Below are 14,794 nucleotides of genomic sequence, written 5' to 3'. Positions count from 1 at the left end.
CTCTGAGACTTGCTGAATGCCAAGCCATTTAGAACCTGTCAATCTAAACAAAGGCATCTCCAACTAGCAAAATGGTTGGGAGTGCTTAGATGCTTGGCTGATGTTGAAATTGTCTCTGTCCTTTAATTTTGCCTTGGGCAGCTTTCCATGTAGCAGCAAACAAATTCCAGCACATCATTCAACTTCTAAGTAGGACAAATGCAATAGACACAATTGTGTTTGAAATTGTATAGGTTTTAAATTAATTTCCTTTAAATGAACTAAAATTCTCTGCTTTGTGATGCTATATTTCACCCTGCCTCAGGCAAACCTGAGTTAGGTAAATATGAGTGAATTGCCTGGATCTTTCAAGAGTAGACTTCAGCTCATGCAACAGAAGTTTCCTTTACTTTTCTCTCTGGCCTCTAGTTGCTCAAGGGAGCCCCAGTCTTCTAGGCAAGGTTTGAGGGGGGTAGGGGGAAGGGGAAGAGAGAGAGTGCATTTGCATCTGGTTGTTGTTGTTATAAGTTGCGAAGTCCAACCCATCTCGATCCCATGGACAACATTCCTCCAGGCCTTCCTGTCCTCCACCTTTCTCCGGAGTCCACCTAAGCTCACACAGGCTGCCTCAGTGACTCCATCTCGCCCCTTCATCCTCTGCTGTTCCCTTCTTCTTTTGCCATCTATTATTCCCAGCATTAGGCTCTTCTCCAGGGAGTCCTTCCTTCTTATTAGGTGGCCAAAGTATTTGAGTTTCATCTTCAGGAACTGACCTTCTAAAGAGCAGTCAGGGTTGATCTCCTCTAGGACTGACTGGTTTGATTGCCTTGCGGTCCAAGGGACTCGCTGGAGTCTCCTCCAGCACCACAATTCAAAGGCCTCAATTCTTTGGCGCTCAGCCTTCCTTATGGTCCAGCTTTCACAGCCATACATTGCAACTGTGAAAACCATAGCCTTGACTATACGCACTTTTGTTGGCAGGGTGATTGATGTCTCTGCTTTTTAGTATGCTGTCTAGATTTGCCATAGCTTTCCTCCCCAGGAGCAAGCATCTTTTAATTTCTTGGCTGCAGTCCCTGTCTATAGTGATCTTGGAGCCCAGGAAAATAAAAGGTAGGACGTATCTTTTCCATTGGTAGATGGATATCCTTGGATACAGTCTGATGTATTTCCTAGGCATTGTTATGGATAAAGACTGGAAGCAATTCCAAGGGGAGTAGATTAGAATTTAATCTAAAATAATTGGATGATAATCCAAAGAGAAGCACTATGAGCAATCATAACACAGTTCAGAATTCCCCAGAAAATTGCCATGCCTCTCCCGAAGGAGTGATTTCCTCAGTTTTCGCATATTATTGGAAATGCCAGTAAAAAGGTCTTCTGTTTAATGAGCTGAATTAGGTATTTGCAGTCACCAATGCAATTTGCTTAAAAGGAGAAGAGATTAGAACAATACAAAAGCACAGAGAAATGACAGTAACTAACACCAGAGAAGTCAGAAATTCTATCTATTTCAGAAGATACAAGTAAAACCAGATGTAGATGTCAAGGAAGAATGAATACAAAGTGACAATATGGAAGAGGTGGTGAAATTCGTATATCTAAGGGGTATACGTATATCTAAGGGGACAAATCAGTAGGAATCAAATAACTGAAAATGTCGAGGCAATTATTGCCATTGCTATTAAATGTCAAGTACTACAGTTCAAGAAAGTACTTAATAGACTGGGGGTGATTGCCACTAAGCATTGCCAACCTACTTTATTTATGTATTTATTAAAACATTTTTATGCCGCCCCCATCGCAACAAAGCCTCGGGGCGGCTCACAGCAAGAAATTGTCATCCTCAGTGAGTTTGCATGTCATGTGAAGCCACCCTGAGAGAAAGCATTACTCCTACATTACTCCCAACGTGGGATAGAGTGCACTGTGGCTAGTTATGGCTTGTTTCCCCCTTAGAATGCTTCAGTGCTTTTGCCCACTCTTGGATTTGTATTCCAGGTGCCTTTTTGGCAGAACTGCTTGTTCTCTTCACCAGCATCCTTTCTGCAACAAGGCTAGAGTTGCTGGCTCTTGTAGCAAACTTCCCACTGCATCAGATTGCCAATTGAAATAATTTTCTGAGTACTTTTTAAATGCAGTAACACATTCACTCTATTTTAAAATTCTGATTTTTTCAGGATCTTTCACAAACACACAGACATATCAGATCAACATTCTGCTGTTGAGCCCGACCTGCTAATATCCTCCTCTTGTTGAAGTCCTTGTAAATGTTGGCCTCCACATCATAGCTTCCTTTGCTATAAACAGAAAATCTGCTTCATGCAAGCCGGAAACCTGAGGCAAAGATCGCACACATTTCATGACAGAGTAGTGAGGCAGTTCAGTAACACTACACAAATTGCAGAGCAGAGCAGAGCAGTAAAGCTAAGGTGAAATAAGGGAAAATTCATGGAAAAGCAGTGCAGCACATTGTAAAATATATGCAAATTTCATGGCAGAGCAGTACAGCTGTGGGCAAGGTAATTTCATCGCAGAAGAGTTTTGGATCTGTGCACTTGTGCAAGATCAAGAAATGAAATGATCATGGAGTGAGGGCACTGGAAAGGTATATGGGAGGATGGTGGCAGCACTGGTGAAGCCATGAGGAGCAGCTGGAAATTTTGCTGCTCTTTCGGTCAGCTTTGTAGCCATGCCTGAGAAGCCACTCACAAGCCATCCTGCTGTGTTTGGACATCATAACACACATTGGTGAAAACCAGGCTCCCCGGACAACCTAATAACGAGCTGATGTGGTTAGTGACCACATTGCCATGGTGGCATCAGGTCTGTAAAGCACAACGGGTCACTCTGATCTAATGTGGCTCACAAACCACTGTGGTTTATTGTGTTGTACAAAGCAAGATCTCAGTCTTGGCCAGGTTGCAAGAAGCAGCTGACCAGAAGCAATCGGTGCAATTATCCCAGTGTGTGCTAGGGCAGAGCCTTTAAAAGCTGGAGCTTCATTCTCAAAGGAAGCCAAGAACAGCCATATCTTCCATGCAGAAATTTAGCTCATGGATGACTCCAGCCTATTCTTATGATAAAGTCCCAATTTTCAGAAGAGTTTGGTTGCATTTTCTAAAACAGCACTTTTTTCTTTGTATATGCAATTGGTTTGAAATGAAGATGTGAAAACATTTTGGTCTAGGAGCTCCATTGTCAATTGACGTTGTACCAAAATATTTTTATTAGTCTTACTATTACATTTAAGTGCTTGTTAGATAGGGTTTTTCACTGCATGGAAATGATGCAAGCATAGTTTGTTTTACATTGAAACCTACTGGTGCTAATGCTTAATATAGCAGGAAGAAAATTATTAATAAGAATAAGTGAGAAGTGTGTGTATGTGTGTTTATTTGCTTGTGGTAGCAAAAAAGAAACATTTGTTCTGTGATTGTAATTGGCTTGGCTAAACCTTTTGATCCTAGTTTGACATTTTCAAGGGGCTATCATAATTTGTCTTGTATATCAGAATGATGGATTCAGATAATAATACTGGACAAACAATTAAAGGGTCGGTCCTATGTCCTACATCCTCAGTGTGTGAGAGCCTGCAAACAGATGTTTAAACACATTCTCTGCCCATAATGAAGATGCTGGTAGTGATGCTTGCTGCTGTTCCACCTCAAACCAGGTGTGTTTTCTAGATGACCATTTTTGGCTGTTTTGATAAAGCATGGAGTAGGAGAAGGAAAGCTGGGGCAGCCCCAGCCGCCGCCTCTGCTTACCCTCACAAACCATTTTTGATCCCTCCAAGGCATGCCTTTGGAATCCCAGCTCTGAGGCTGCAAGACAAGATAACATTTTCCAGCCTCATCTCCATGCTTTCACTAATGTTTAGCAGAATCCCATGATGCAGTCTTGCCATATTATGTTCATATTCCTCTGGGGTATTTGTGTGTGTGAGGGGGGATATTTAAAAAAACATCAGAAATCAGTGAAGATGTCAATATAGGAAGCAAAAATGTAACTCTGGGAATTTTTCATGGCAATTAACCTGGGGAACTTGGGGTGTGAGGGATCATTGATACTATTTTGAGATAACAAGCTTTGGTTGGCACTACAGTAATTGTAGAATACAAAAGAATTTTTAACACTGTGTATAAAAATTAAACAAAACAAGGTGCCAGATCTGAGTGCACCAGATGTTATTTAGAATCAAAATATTTCTCAAAGTTTTTAACATTTTCATGGCTATAACATTCCTCTGGTTTGGGCAGTGTTTGGTTTACCTGGCTTCACTATATTAAAAGGAAAAAAAGTTATACATTCCTAATTAACTTGCTATTGAAAAAAAGGCACTGTAGTCTTACTATACAAGCAAGCAAATCTTTATTCAGCAAGCCTTTTAGTAGCTTTCCTATGGCACTTTGGTGGTAATTCAGGAATGCAGGGTCAAACAACAGCCCAGTCATAGAGTATTCCCTGATGGCTTAGAGGCATTATGGCAGGCTGTCCAGGCTAATCATTTCAAGCGGCCCATGGAAAACCACTTTCTGGTTAAGTCTGCATCATCCTGTTCCACCAATGGAAAAAATTGAACATGAGGAGGGTGTGTAGCTTTTAGACAAAAATATATCCAGCATAGCACAGGATCTGTTTTTAGCCCATAACGGCTGAACATTTGGGAGAGTTAGACACAATTTCCTGGCTTACCAGAAGCAGAAAGAAACGGAGAGTCTCTGCATATGTATGCTAAATGCTTTTGTGACACGTTTGGAGAAATAGGCTGGAGCAGAAACACTTGTGGAAAGTAAGTCTTCATGGCCGCAATTCGGGTGAGGAAGCTTGTGGGATGCATGGTCTACAGAATTAAGCAAAGGTTGCGAATGGACACAAGGCACTTGGCCTCTGCCTCTTGACTTTGAAGTTTTGCTTTCTTTTCTAAATGGATTATGAAGCATGTCTTTCCCTTTCATCACTTTTTATCAGTGACTTCACGGGACTTGCTAATTATTTTTCTTTTCTACTATTGAATCAGCTGCTACTCAAATTGTCTTACAGTTTGAACACTGAGAGACTTGTTTTCTTATAGGAAAAGATTCCTGTGGTAGCTTTTATCCTGCCTGTAATACTATACACACTATGACTAATGCATAAATAACTTTCTCTCTTCCTTGGATTTTTGTCTGTCTTGCCTTGTAAATTGCGATGGAAAATTCAGTGTTTAACTGTTGGAAACCGTACTTTCTTACCCCTCCGTATTTAAATGGTGCTTGAAAACATCAGTTCTCAACTTCCTATAAAATTGTATTAAATAAAGTTGTAGTTGAAGAGATACTTCATTTTCCCTTGCTAAGATGGATTTTTAATTTGCTGCATAGCCACCCACATGAAATTTTATTAATATGCAATGCTATATATAACTATTCCAGTGATACATTTAGGGTGCAGTCCTATACATGTATCCACAGGAAAAAGTCCTGTAGTTGCCCGTGTTTTCCATCTAGCTCGCTGTGAAACTCTGGGACTTACAGATTTTCTTCTGTCTAAACATGCATAGGATTGCACCCTTACTATTTTAAAGTATAATTCTTCCGCTAGCCACTTCTAGGAACAAATGCTAAACTAGATGGTCCCTTCGTGTGAACTAGTAATGCTGTTTTTATGTGTGTATAGATGTTTTTTACTACTGAAGAGGAGAGATCTTAGTTAAGAGTGATTCTTAGTCTTTATTCATTTTATTCTGTTTTATTTTGCATTAGAAAGGATGTGCTATTCAACTAACTGCATTTTGCAAACTGATGACCCCACATACACTTATTCTAAACAGATCAATTGAAAATAATTCCCATCCATTTTAATGACAGTATGTTCCAACTTCTTTTCAGACTGAATGCTTAGTTCAAAAGCTACACTGCTAGAATATGGGATAGTTGTAAACGTGAAAAATATTTTTTAAAATGTTGCCTCTTGATACCTCCTGTGGGGTGTCAAGGAGGCCTTGATGGTGCGCTAGTGCAGCAGGAAGAGCACTTAATTGTATCCATTAGCACAAGGTTGAACAGGCATCTATCACTGCATTGCACAACTAGGACCATCCCAGGCCACATCAGCAGTGATGCAGGAAAGGTGGTGCCCAGGGGTGGCACGAGGGTTACCATGCTGGGCACCTGCTGAGGGCCTACATACCTGTACAGGGACTCACTGGCAAGATCCCCATGGAGTTGCTGCTCCCATCCCCTTTGCTTGCCTACTTCTTGTTCTGGCCCAAACAATGCTAGTCCTGAGAAGAAGTAGTGATAGATGCCACTGCCTGCTTGCTTACCTGCTCACACTGGATGCCAAACAAGCGTGTAGTATCCATGGTGGGAAAGAGGGTGAAGAACAGTGGCAGCTGGCGACAATGGCAGTGGAAGGTGTGCTCACTTAAACCCTACGCCAGGCAATACTGAAATGACAGACAAGACAGTGGGTTTCTGCAGAAGATGCAGTGCGGTACTTTGAAGGGCTGAGATCTGTAATACTTTCCTGTCAGGTTAGGGAAACTGAAAGCCTGGATGGGGGAGCTTCTGACCATTTAATTCTTGCACACTTACATCAGCTGCATGTATGCTTCCAGGCCCAGTTCAAGGGACTACTGTTCATCTAGAAAGCTTTACATGGCTTGGAACCAACAGTACTTGGAGCACCTCTTTCAGCTGCAGTCTACCAAGACACTAAATGCAACATCCGGTGCCTTCCTCCAAGTGCCAACTCCAGTGGAGGCTTGCCAACTCCAATGGAAGGGCTTTCTCTGTGGTGGCCCTCCATCTATGGAATGACCTCCCCAGCGTGTCCTACCTGGCACTAACCTTATCATCTTTTCAGTGCCAGGTTAAGATGGCCCTTTATGCTGAAGCTTTCAAAGAAATGCTCAGTAATCAAGGGGCTTGATGGGATTATTGATCCCAGGAACTTTTCTTTTAAAGAATATGTTCACAGTATGTTTTTAGCTATCTATTTTTATGTTTCTTTGAGAAGACTGTGTGGTAATTCTGTTGTTTTATTGTATTTTTATGTAGCATTGTAAATCACCCAGAGAGCTTTGAATATTGGGTGGTATAGAAATGAAATAAATTGAATTGTATGTGCACATGTGCCTTGAATTTGTTGTTGTTAGCTGCAAAGTCATGTCTGACACATCACGACCCCATGGACAACATTCGTCCAGGCTCTCCTGTCCTCCACCATCCCTTAGAGACCACCCAAGCTCACACCCACTGTCCCAGTGACCTCATCTAGCCACCTCATCCTCTGCCGCCCCCTTCTCCTTTTGCTGTCAATCGTTCCCAGCATCAGGGACTTCTCCAATGAGTTCTTCCTTCTCATTAGGTGGCCAAAGTATTTGAGTTTTATCTTCAGGATCTGGCCCTCTAAAGAGCAGTCAGGGTTGATTTCCTTTAAGATTGACTGGTTTGATCTCCTTGCAGTCCAAGGGACTCGCAGGAGTCTCCTCCAGCACCACAATTAAAAAGCATAAATTCTTCAGCACTCAACCTTCCTTATGGTCCAACATTCACAGCCATACATTGCAACTGGGAAAACCATAGCTTTGACTATACGAGTTTCTGTCGTCAGGGTAATGTCTCTGCTTTTTGGTATGCTGTCATAGATTTGCCATGACTTTCCTCCCAAGGAGCAAGCGTCTTTTAATTTCTTGGCTGCAGTCACCATCTGCAGTGATCTTGGAGCCCAAGAAAATAAAATCTGTCACTACCTCCATTTCTTCCCCATCTATATTTGCCAGTAAGTGATTGGACCAGATGCCACAATCTTAGTTTTCTTACTGTCCATGGGATTTTCATGGCAAGGATACTGGAGTGGGTTGCCATTTCCTTCTCCAGTGAATCACCTTTTGTTATAGCACTCTGCTACGACCTGTCCGTCTTGGGTGCCCCTGCATGGCATAGCTCATAGCTTCATTGTGCTTCGCAAGCCCCTTTGCCATGGCAAGACAGTGATCCATGAAGGGGTGCCTTGAATAGCACAGTCCAAATGCCAAAGTTGTGCACAAGACATTTTTCTCCTTGAACTGTGTCATGTGTCTTTAGGTCAGGCTTGGGCCACCTGTGGCCCTCCAGATATTTTGGCCTAAAACTGCTTGATCATTGGCCATTAATTATGCTGACTGGGGCTGATGGGAGTTGCAGGCTGTTTGGAGGGTCACAAGTGACACCCCCTTTCTTTAGGCCTACTTTTCTGTGAATGTTACAGAATGTTACCTTTGCAGAACCATGTGACTGGAATGCCTTGTTTTCCAAACTGAAGCAAATTCTTGCCAGAAAGTCATCTGCATTTGAATTGTGACATGACGGTTATACACATCTTCAGTCACTTCCCATGTAGTTTAGGCAAAAGGCATATTAACGTAATAGATGTATGTGTGATTTTTGTCGCCTCACATTTGCAGTGGACAACTTGAAAAGGAAATACCACTTAAGTCATATCCCTGTCAAATCAAATATTGTAATTTCCTACTGAATAGTTTGCCAATGCAGAAATTCTGGTCATATATGCATATGAGTTTTTGTGCATAGGAAAGGAAGGTGAAGAAGGAACCGTTAATGATTGTGATAGCCAGTACTTAGAGAAGAGGGCGCTTTAGGTCTAAGCCTTTTATGTTTCCAGCCACAACAATGTAGCACAATAGTATTAAGTTTAGTGGAGTCAGAGGTGGATCTCAGGCACACCAGAGGAGGGGAGGGTTGCTGAGAGTATAGTATATGCCACATATGGAATGTCTCAGGTTCGATTTCCAGCATCTCTAGTTAGGGCCGGGAAAGAATCTTTTCTGAAACCTTGAAAAGGTCCTGCTACTCAGTATAGGCAATCCTGAAGAAGATGAACTTAAGGCAGATTCTTACGTGCCTAAAAGCACATTCCTGTATATATGTCTGAGAGCAGCTACAGCATAAGTTTGGAGGGAGAGGGGAGCATATCTCATGAATAACATTAGCGTGATATAAAAGCAACTGTGCATGTTATCAAGACTGTCCTAGGTGTTGGCAAACTTTACATGGTTAGAAAGTTGTGTCATTTAATGAGAAAAAACGCTCTGTGGTAGCATTTTTCACATGCAGTGGTTGTAGCCTTAACTTTCCATTATGGTGCACGTTATCCTGTTTTGCATACCTACCTTTGATAGACATATTCATTGGCCATCTTCATTGTATTCATGCACAATGGAAGTTGTATCAGTGATTCAAAGTCTGAAGAATTGATGCTGTTATACTAAGGTCTATAACAGCAGCTTGCTTGCTACCCACTCTGTTAAAAAGGATTACACAGTGAGTGCGCGATCACGGTAGAGACCAGATGGTCTTTGACTGATTCTTTAGACAAATTGAGTTTGGTGTCCTTTTATGAATAGAAATAGGCTTCTGAAAGTAGCTTTGTGAACGCAGTTTATGTTCCTGTAACATAGCTTCTCAATACACATGCCCTGACTGTGACTTTCCTGTATTGCATTGGTCTATAGTCCTCTGGTGATTTACATATACTTGATAACAGAGAGCCTGCAAAATTTATGTGGTGTTTTCCTTCTGATGATCTGTATTGTTATGCCCTATCTTAGCACAGGGCTTTGCTTGTTACCCTAAAATATGCTTTATGTTGGTGACATTTATATGTTGAAGCAATTAGTACTTACAAGAAAGCAAAATCATAAATATTTACATCATTTTTAAATAAGTAAGGAAGTCTTTTAGTTGCTGTAGTAAGAATGAGCCACAGCATTGTCCTGGCTGTAAAACAGAATGCCCTTAAATAAATAAATAAATAAATAAATAAATAAATAAATAAATAAATAAATATGTGCGCACGCATGCATGGCTTTGTGGGCATAGATGCTACAAGATATAAACTGGGAAGCCATTGTCATTTGTTTGCTGACTTCCCACTATGACATTTTTCCTTTTTGTGCTGTAGCAACACAAGTTTGTTGTGATCTGTAACTTCTTTAACCCACAGCTAAGCAAATTATCTACTGGGGTCGTGGGTTCGTACAGTAATGAGTGAGATTTTTGACACATAAAACACATGCTCCATTATAAAACAAACTATACTCCACTATAAGGCAGCTATTGGATAAACACTTTCAAGTAATTTGCGTTCTTCAAACATAGACGGTATACATCTGATAGTTAGAAGTTCCAAAAAGAAGCAGTCTTGTAGTCCTTTGAAATAGAAACCTCCTGCAATGTTCTATAAAAGGGACCCCTTCTTTTTACTTTGAAATACAGCTCATTGTTTGCTTTCTGAATGCGTTCATGTTGTTCACTTTCTCAGTAGCAGCTTTTGTCTCTTGGTGTGTGCAATGCCCAGTGCTCTCCTTGCTATTGCTTTGCTGGCGAATCAACTTTAAAACACAAACAGAGAGGCTGCCAGCTGGTTGGGTGAGTGAATTACCCAGTGGCCTTTCACCTCTGGGCCACAGTAGGAATTCAGACAGGATCATGAATCAACAATAACAAAAGTCCCACAGAGACTGATCAAACTATAATGAGAGACCTAGCCATATAATGTATCCCTATTAAGACAAATTGCAGTATCAAACTGGAACAAGTGTGAATTGTGTGGCTATTTTGCACCAAAGACTTGGGGCTGGTTCAGACATAATTCTGCACACAGTATAACAGTACAAAGATGTGCCCATGTAAACTCTGGTTTGCAGGAAACTAAGAGTTTGACCCCAAGTCCTGTTGAAACTGCTTTGCTCTCCTGTTTCATAGGCAAATTGTTGTTTCTACAAATCACAGTTTGCCTTGTTCAGATGAGACCACAGAATATGGTTTACTCAGAACCATCTGCACAGGAATAAAGGAAGCACATGGATTCAATCCTCAATTACATAACACAAAACCATGGTTTGGGTGTCATCTATGACTAGCCCATACTCAATTCAGTTGAAAACGATTATAGCATTGTTAAAGAAGTTTTAAAAACCGGTATCTAAATTATCAATTTCATATTTCATAATGCATCCCAAATTTTAATTTTGTTATTCTACCCTACTTGTTTAGGAGGAGAGTAAGAAACAGCTCTGTAATTTCAGCATTGTTTCAAAGATGGGATATAAAGATTGGCTCTCATGCTTTGGCAGTATTTTATCTGATCTCTGGTGTGGTCACTGCTGCTGTAGGAAAGTTTGATGGTGTGCGTAGTCACTTCACTCTAACATTTTTCGACCTTGTTTTATAGGGATACATAAAGATTCTACCATTTGGGGAAAATTTGATGAGCAAGTGTTAAGATCATGTCAGAGACACAGACTGCTACTTCCATCCACCTTTGAGTGATCCTTCAGGTGTGTCTTACATATAATTTTTATTTTCAGTATTATCAGCATGCTTTCATGAAAATCTGATACAGTATAGGAGTTGATTTACAAATAAAATGTTAATGTGGTTGATGTGAAAAGATAATGTGATTTTTGCCTGCTCTATCTGAAAGACTGTATGGAATCACAAAGAAAACTGAGCAGTATCTATTGCTGTCTGTATGCCTGGAATATCAGGAAGTTAGCAGTTCCCAAGCGCCACAGAAATGACTCAAAACACTCACTTCTAGAATGAGGAAAGTCAGTGGAATTTGTGGAAGAGAGCTCTGTAGATGGACTCCATTCTGGAATTGACTATTATGGCTCATTGAGGTAGCTTTAGACTTTCTGCTCCACTGACCCTCAGTTGCATGAAAACACCAGAATGAACAGAGGCACTTGTGCATTTTGGACACTGTTTACAGAGCAAGAAATATAGGATACTTCAGTATATCATAAAGTTGATCCTAGGGCCTAGGCTGGCATACTAGATCCCAGAAGCAACTTTCTGTCAAGGAAAATCAGTAAATTAAAATTAACCAAGAGCTGTACATGTGGTTAAACTTGTCTGTAAGGAAGTTAGAAGTAAACTTAATTGTGTAATTTACTTCATCCCCAAATACATGCTTACTTGGTAAAATATACTGGCTTTGTAAGTCCTTATTTGCTTACCTTTGGGAGTATATGCAGTTTTGTTATGTAACTGTATTAAAATGTAACACTGAACAAGATTTGTAAAGTCAAGGCAGTTTTGATATCATGACTGGACCTATTCCATGCTATAAAGCTATGGTTTACAAGGAGCTACCAAGCCTAGATATAAAATTATACTTTCATAGAATCATAGAATCACAGAATAGTAGAGTTGGAAGGGGCCAGAGGGTCATTAGGTCCAACACCCTGCTAAGTCCAGGACACCATGTTAACCCGTCCCTTGAAGACGGCTGTTTGAAGCTGACTTGCAAACTGCTCATTGTTGTGTGTTCTTATATTTGATTTCACAAATAATTGGCAAACCACAATTAAGGCCATTGCTGCTACACCAAGGAAGCCTTGAACTTATGAAACTGAGTGCTGAGCATCGGGTGGATTGGAAACAAAAGTGGACTAGTGGCCTTAAATTGTAATTTAAAGTGGGTTGAACTTGTTGCACTGGTTAACACAAACTATGGTTTGATGTGATGCTATATTGAGCCTTACTTGGTAACTTAATTTTTAAAAATAACTTTCTGGCAGTGCTAATGACTCTTTTAAATTGAGATGAGATGAATGGAAGCCATAAAAATACAAAACAGCTTTTCATATATAGAATGTCTTATTGTCATTATTCAGATGACTAAATGCTGTATCATTCTTTGGGTATATCACCAATATGAGTTTTATACTTCTGAATGTGGAAGATCTAAGCTGTAGAAGTTGCAAGAACAGGGGAGAAAACTATTCAATGGGTACTGAGTGCTTTCCAGAATGATCCCTATGCAAACTAAACATAATAAAACTTTTTAAAAAGTCATCTAATGAATAAGTCTGAATAAGTGGAGTTTTCTTATCAGGCAATGTTTGTAGAAGTTTGTGTGTAAAACTAAAGTTTTTGTTTGTTTTGTTCAGAGTAAATGTTTTAATAACCACTGCTGTTTGTACTCTCAATTTAGTGAAAGATGGGGAATTCAGAAAGCCAGTACAGCCTTCAGGGAACAAAAAGTCACACCAATTCTCCATCTGGTGCCAAGCAGAAGCCTCATTCTATGAAAATTCGCAGCACCCATGGTAAAGATGAGAAGTCCTGCTCCTTACATGGTTGGAGTCACAGTGTCAGTGGTACCAACTATAAATCCCGATCATTAGCTAGAAGCTGCCTTTCCCATTTCAAGAATACTCCTCCCTATTCTTCAAGACTCAATGACTCGATCATGAAAGTTTCAAAGAACAGCAGCCATAACAGACATAGAACTCATGCCTTGGGAAATTACAGCCAAGGGACTAATAATACATTTTTGCCTGAGAATGGTTATCATTACATTGACTTTGAAGCTACAAGTAGCCATGTTACTTCTAGGGAATGTAATGGACACTTCTTAAATTGCTACGGGAAGAAAGATAGCCCACCTTCAGATGACCGAATGAGTCCAAAAGTTCTCATTAAGACACTGGGGAAATTGGATGGGTGTTTGAGGGTTGAATTTCACAACAGTAGCAGCAACAGTACCGTCTCTAGAGAAGAATCCAGTGGACCAGTTCAACTCTTACGGTACTCACCTACTTCAGAATCTGAAAAGAATAATGTGCTTGGAGTGAAGGAAACATCTAGTGCTGAATATACAGAAAGCCGTCGTCTGTCATCCACTGACTCAAGACTTAGATCCAGTAAAGGGAGCTCCATTAGTTCAGAGTCTTCATGGTATGATGCTCCATGGGGCAATAATGGAGATATGAATGAACTGGATGGGTCGTTTCTGTCCAGGAGCACCCCAGATGCGAGCATCCAAGTCAGTTTTCCCCAGAATGACTGCAAGAAACCCTTGAATCAAAGCTCATCTCTTTCTTCCCTCCATGATTTATATAGGGATCCAAATCTAAGAAGCTGCCAAACTTCCAATATCGGACTATCTGCAGATTATATCAATACTCATGCCAATTTAAGCAATCGTGTTTCATTTGCCTCAGCCATAGATGTTCCTTCTAATGTAGAGGACAGAGGACCACCACAGTACTCTTCCTATACCCTCCCCTGCAGGAAATCTACAACTCTCAATGAGGATGCAACAAAGAAGGAAACATTAAAAAGCCGAATGCGACGGATCAGTGATTGGACAGGAAGTCTGTCGAGAAAAAAGAGGAAGCTACAGGTATGCAGCATTTTCAGCTAAGAGTCTTCTCTGAAAGATGATATGACAAAACCATACTCCACTTTAATATGTTCTGCCACTGACTCCTGTTTTCCCCACCATTGCCGTAGCAACCACTCCCTATTTTTTTCCCAGTTTTTACTTCATTGTATCATGTTACCTATCCATCTACTCATCCAGTTTTGTCTGTGCCCAGCTTTGCTCCTGCCTGAAAGGCAGAAATCTATTTCCACTGAGAGAGGGAAAATAAGAAAACAGAGTAGAAGTTTTCTAAACTAATCTACTGCTACCTCATCTTCCCTTCTTTGGCTATGACAGGTGATGGACTTGTCTGATGACTAGAAAGGTCAATGGTCCAATGACTAGGCAGGTCCTACTTCAGTACAGACACCTTGAAAGGTCCACAGTTTTAAAACACAAGCATTGTTCTGTTGTGTGGTCGGTAGGAATTTGTGAAGGAGGAGGAAGTTCTAGAAATAGTGCATGTCTAAGCTCACTGCCCTTCTTGCAGGACTGAATAAATACAATGCTAGTGATGGCCTTTTCAAGAGAAGAATGACCTTTCCCAGTGACAGCTGCAACTGTGGGCGCTGTGCTACTTTGGCTGAGCATTGGGGGAGGGTGAGCA

The 14,794-nt window shown here is 40.7% G+C and overlaps 2 protein-coding genes across 3 annotated transcripts in view; both read left to right on the top strand.

The window, feature by feature from the left end:
* Positions 1-11,294, top strand: part of SCAF8 (SR-related CTD associated factor 8) — a 214,854-nt gene extending 203,560 nt beyond the window's left edge. The window contains exon 21 of the mRNA XM_044422388.1: positions 11,203-11,294. The gene's annotated coding sequence lies outside the window, so the exon portion shown is untranslated. The remainder of the gene's footprint in view (positions 1-11,202) is intronic.
* TIAM2 (TIAM Rac1 associated GEF 2) overlaps positions 11,200-14,794 on the top strand; it is a 90,571-nt gene continuing 86,976 nt past the window's right edge. For both annotated transcript variants that reach the window (XM_044422334.1, XM_044422327.1), the window contains exons 1-2: positions 11,200-11,308; positions 12,973-14,166. In XM_044422334.1, coding sequence (XP_044278269.1) covers positions 12,979-14,166 — 1,188 coding nt within the window. In that variant the 5' untranslated portion in view covers positions 11,200-11,308; positions 12,973-12,978. The remainder of the gene's footprint in view (positions 11,309-12,972; positions 14,167-14,794) is intronic.

Source organism: Varanus komodoensis, unplaced genomic scaffold (assembly GCF_004798865.1).
Source record: "Varanus komodoensis strain SLA01 unplaced genomic scaffold, ASM479886v1 scaffold1, whole genome shotgun sequence".
NCBI lineage: Eukaryota > Metazoa > Chordata > Lepidosauria > Squamata > Varanidae > Varanus > Varanus komodoensis.
This window is presented reverse-complemented; position numbering and strand designations above follow the sequence as displayed.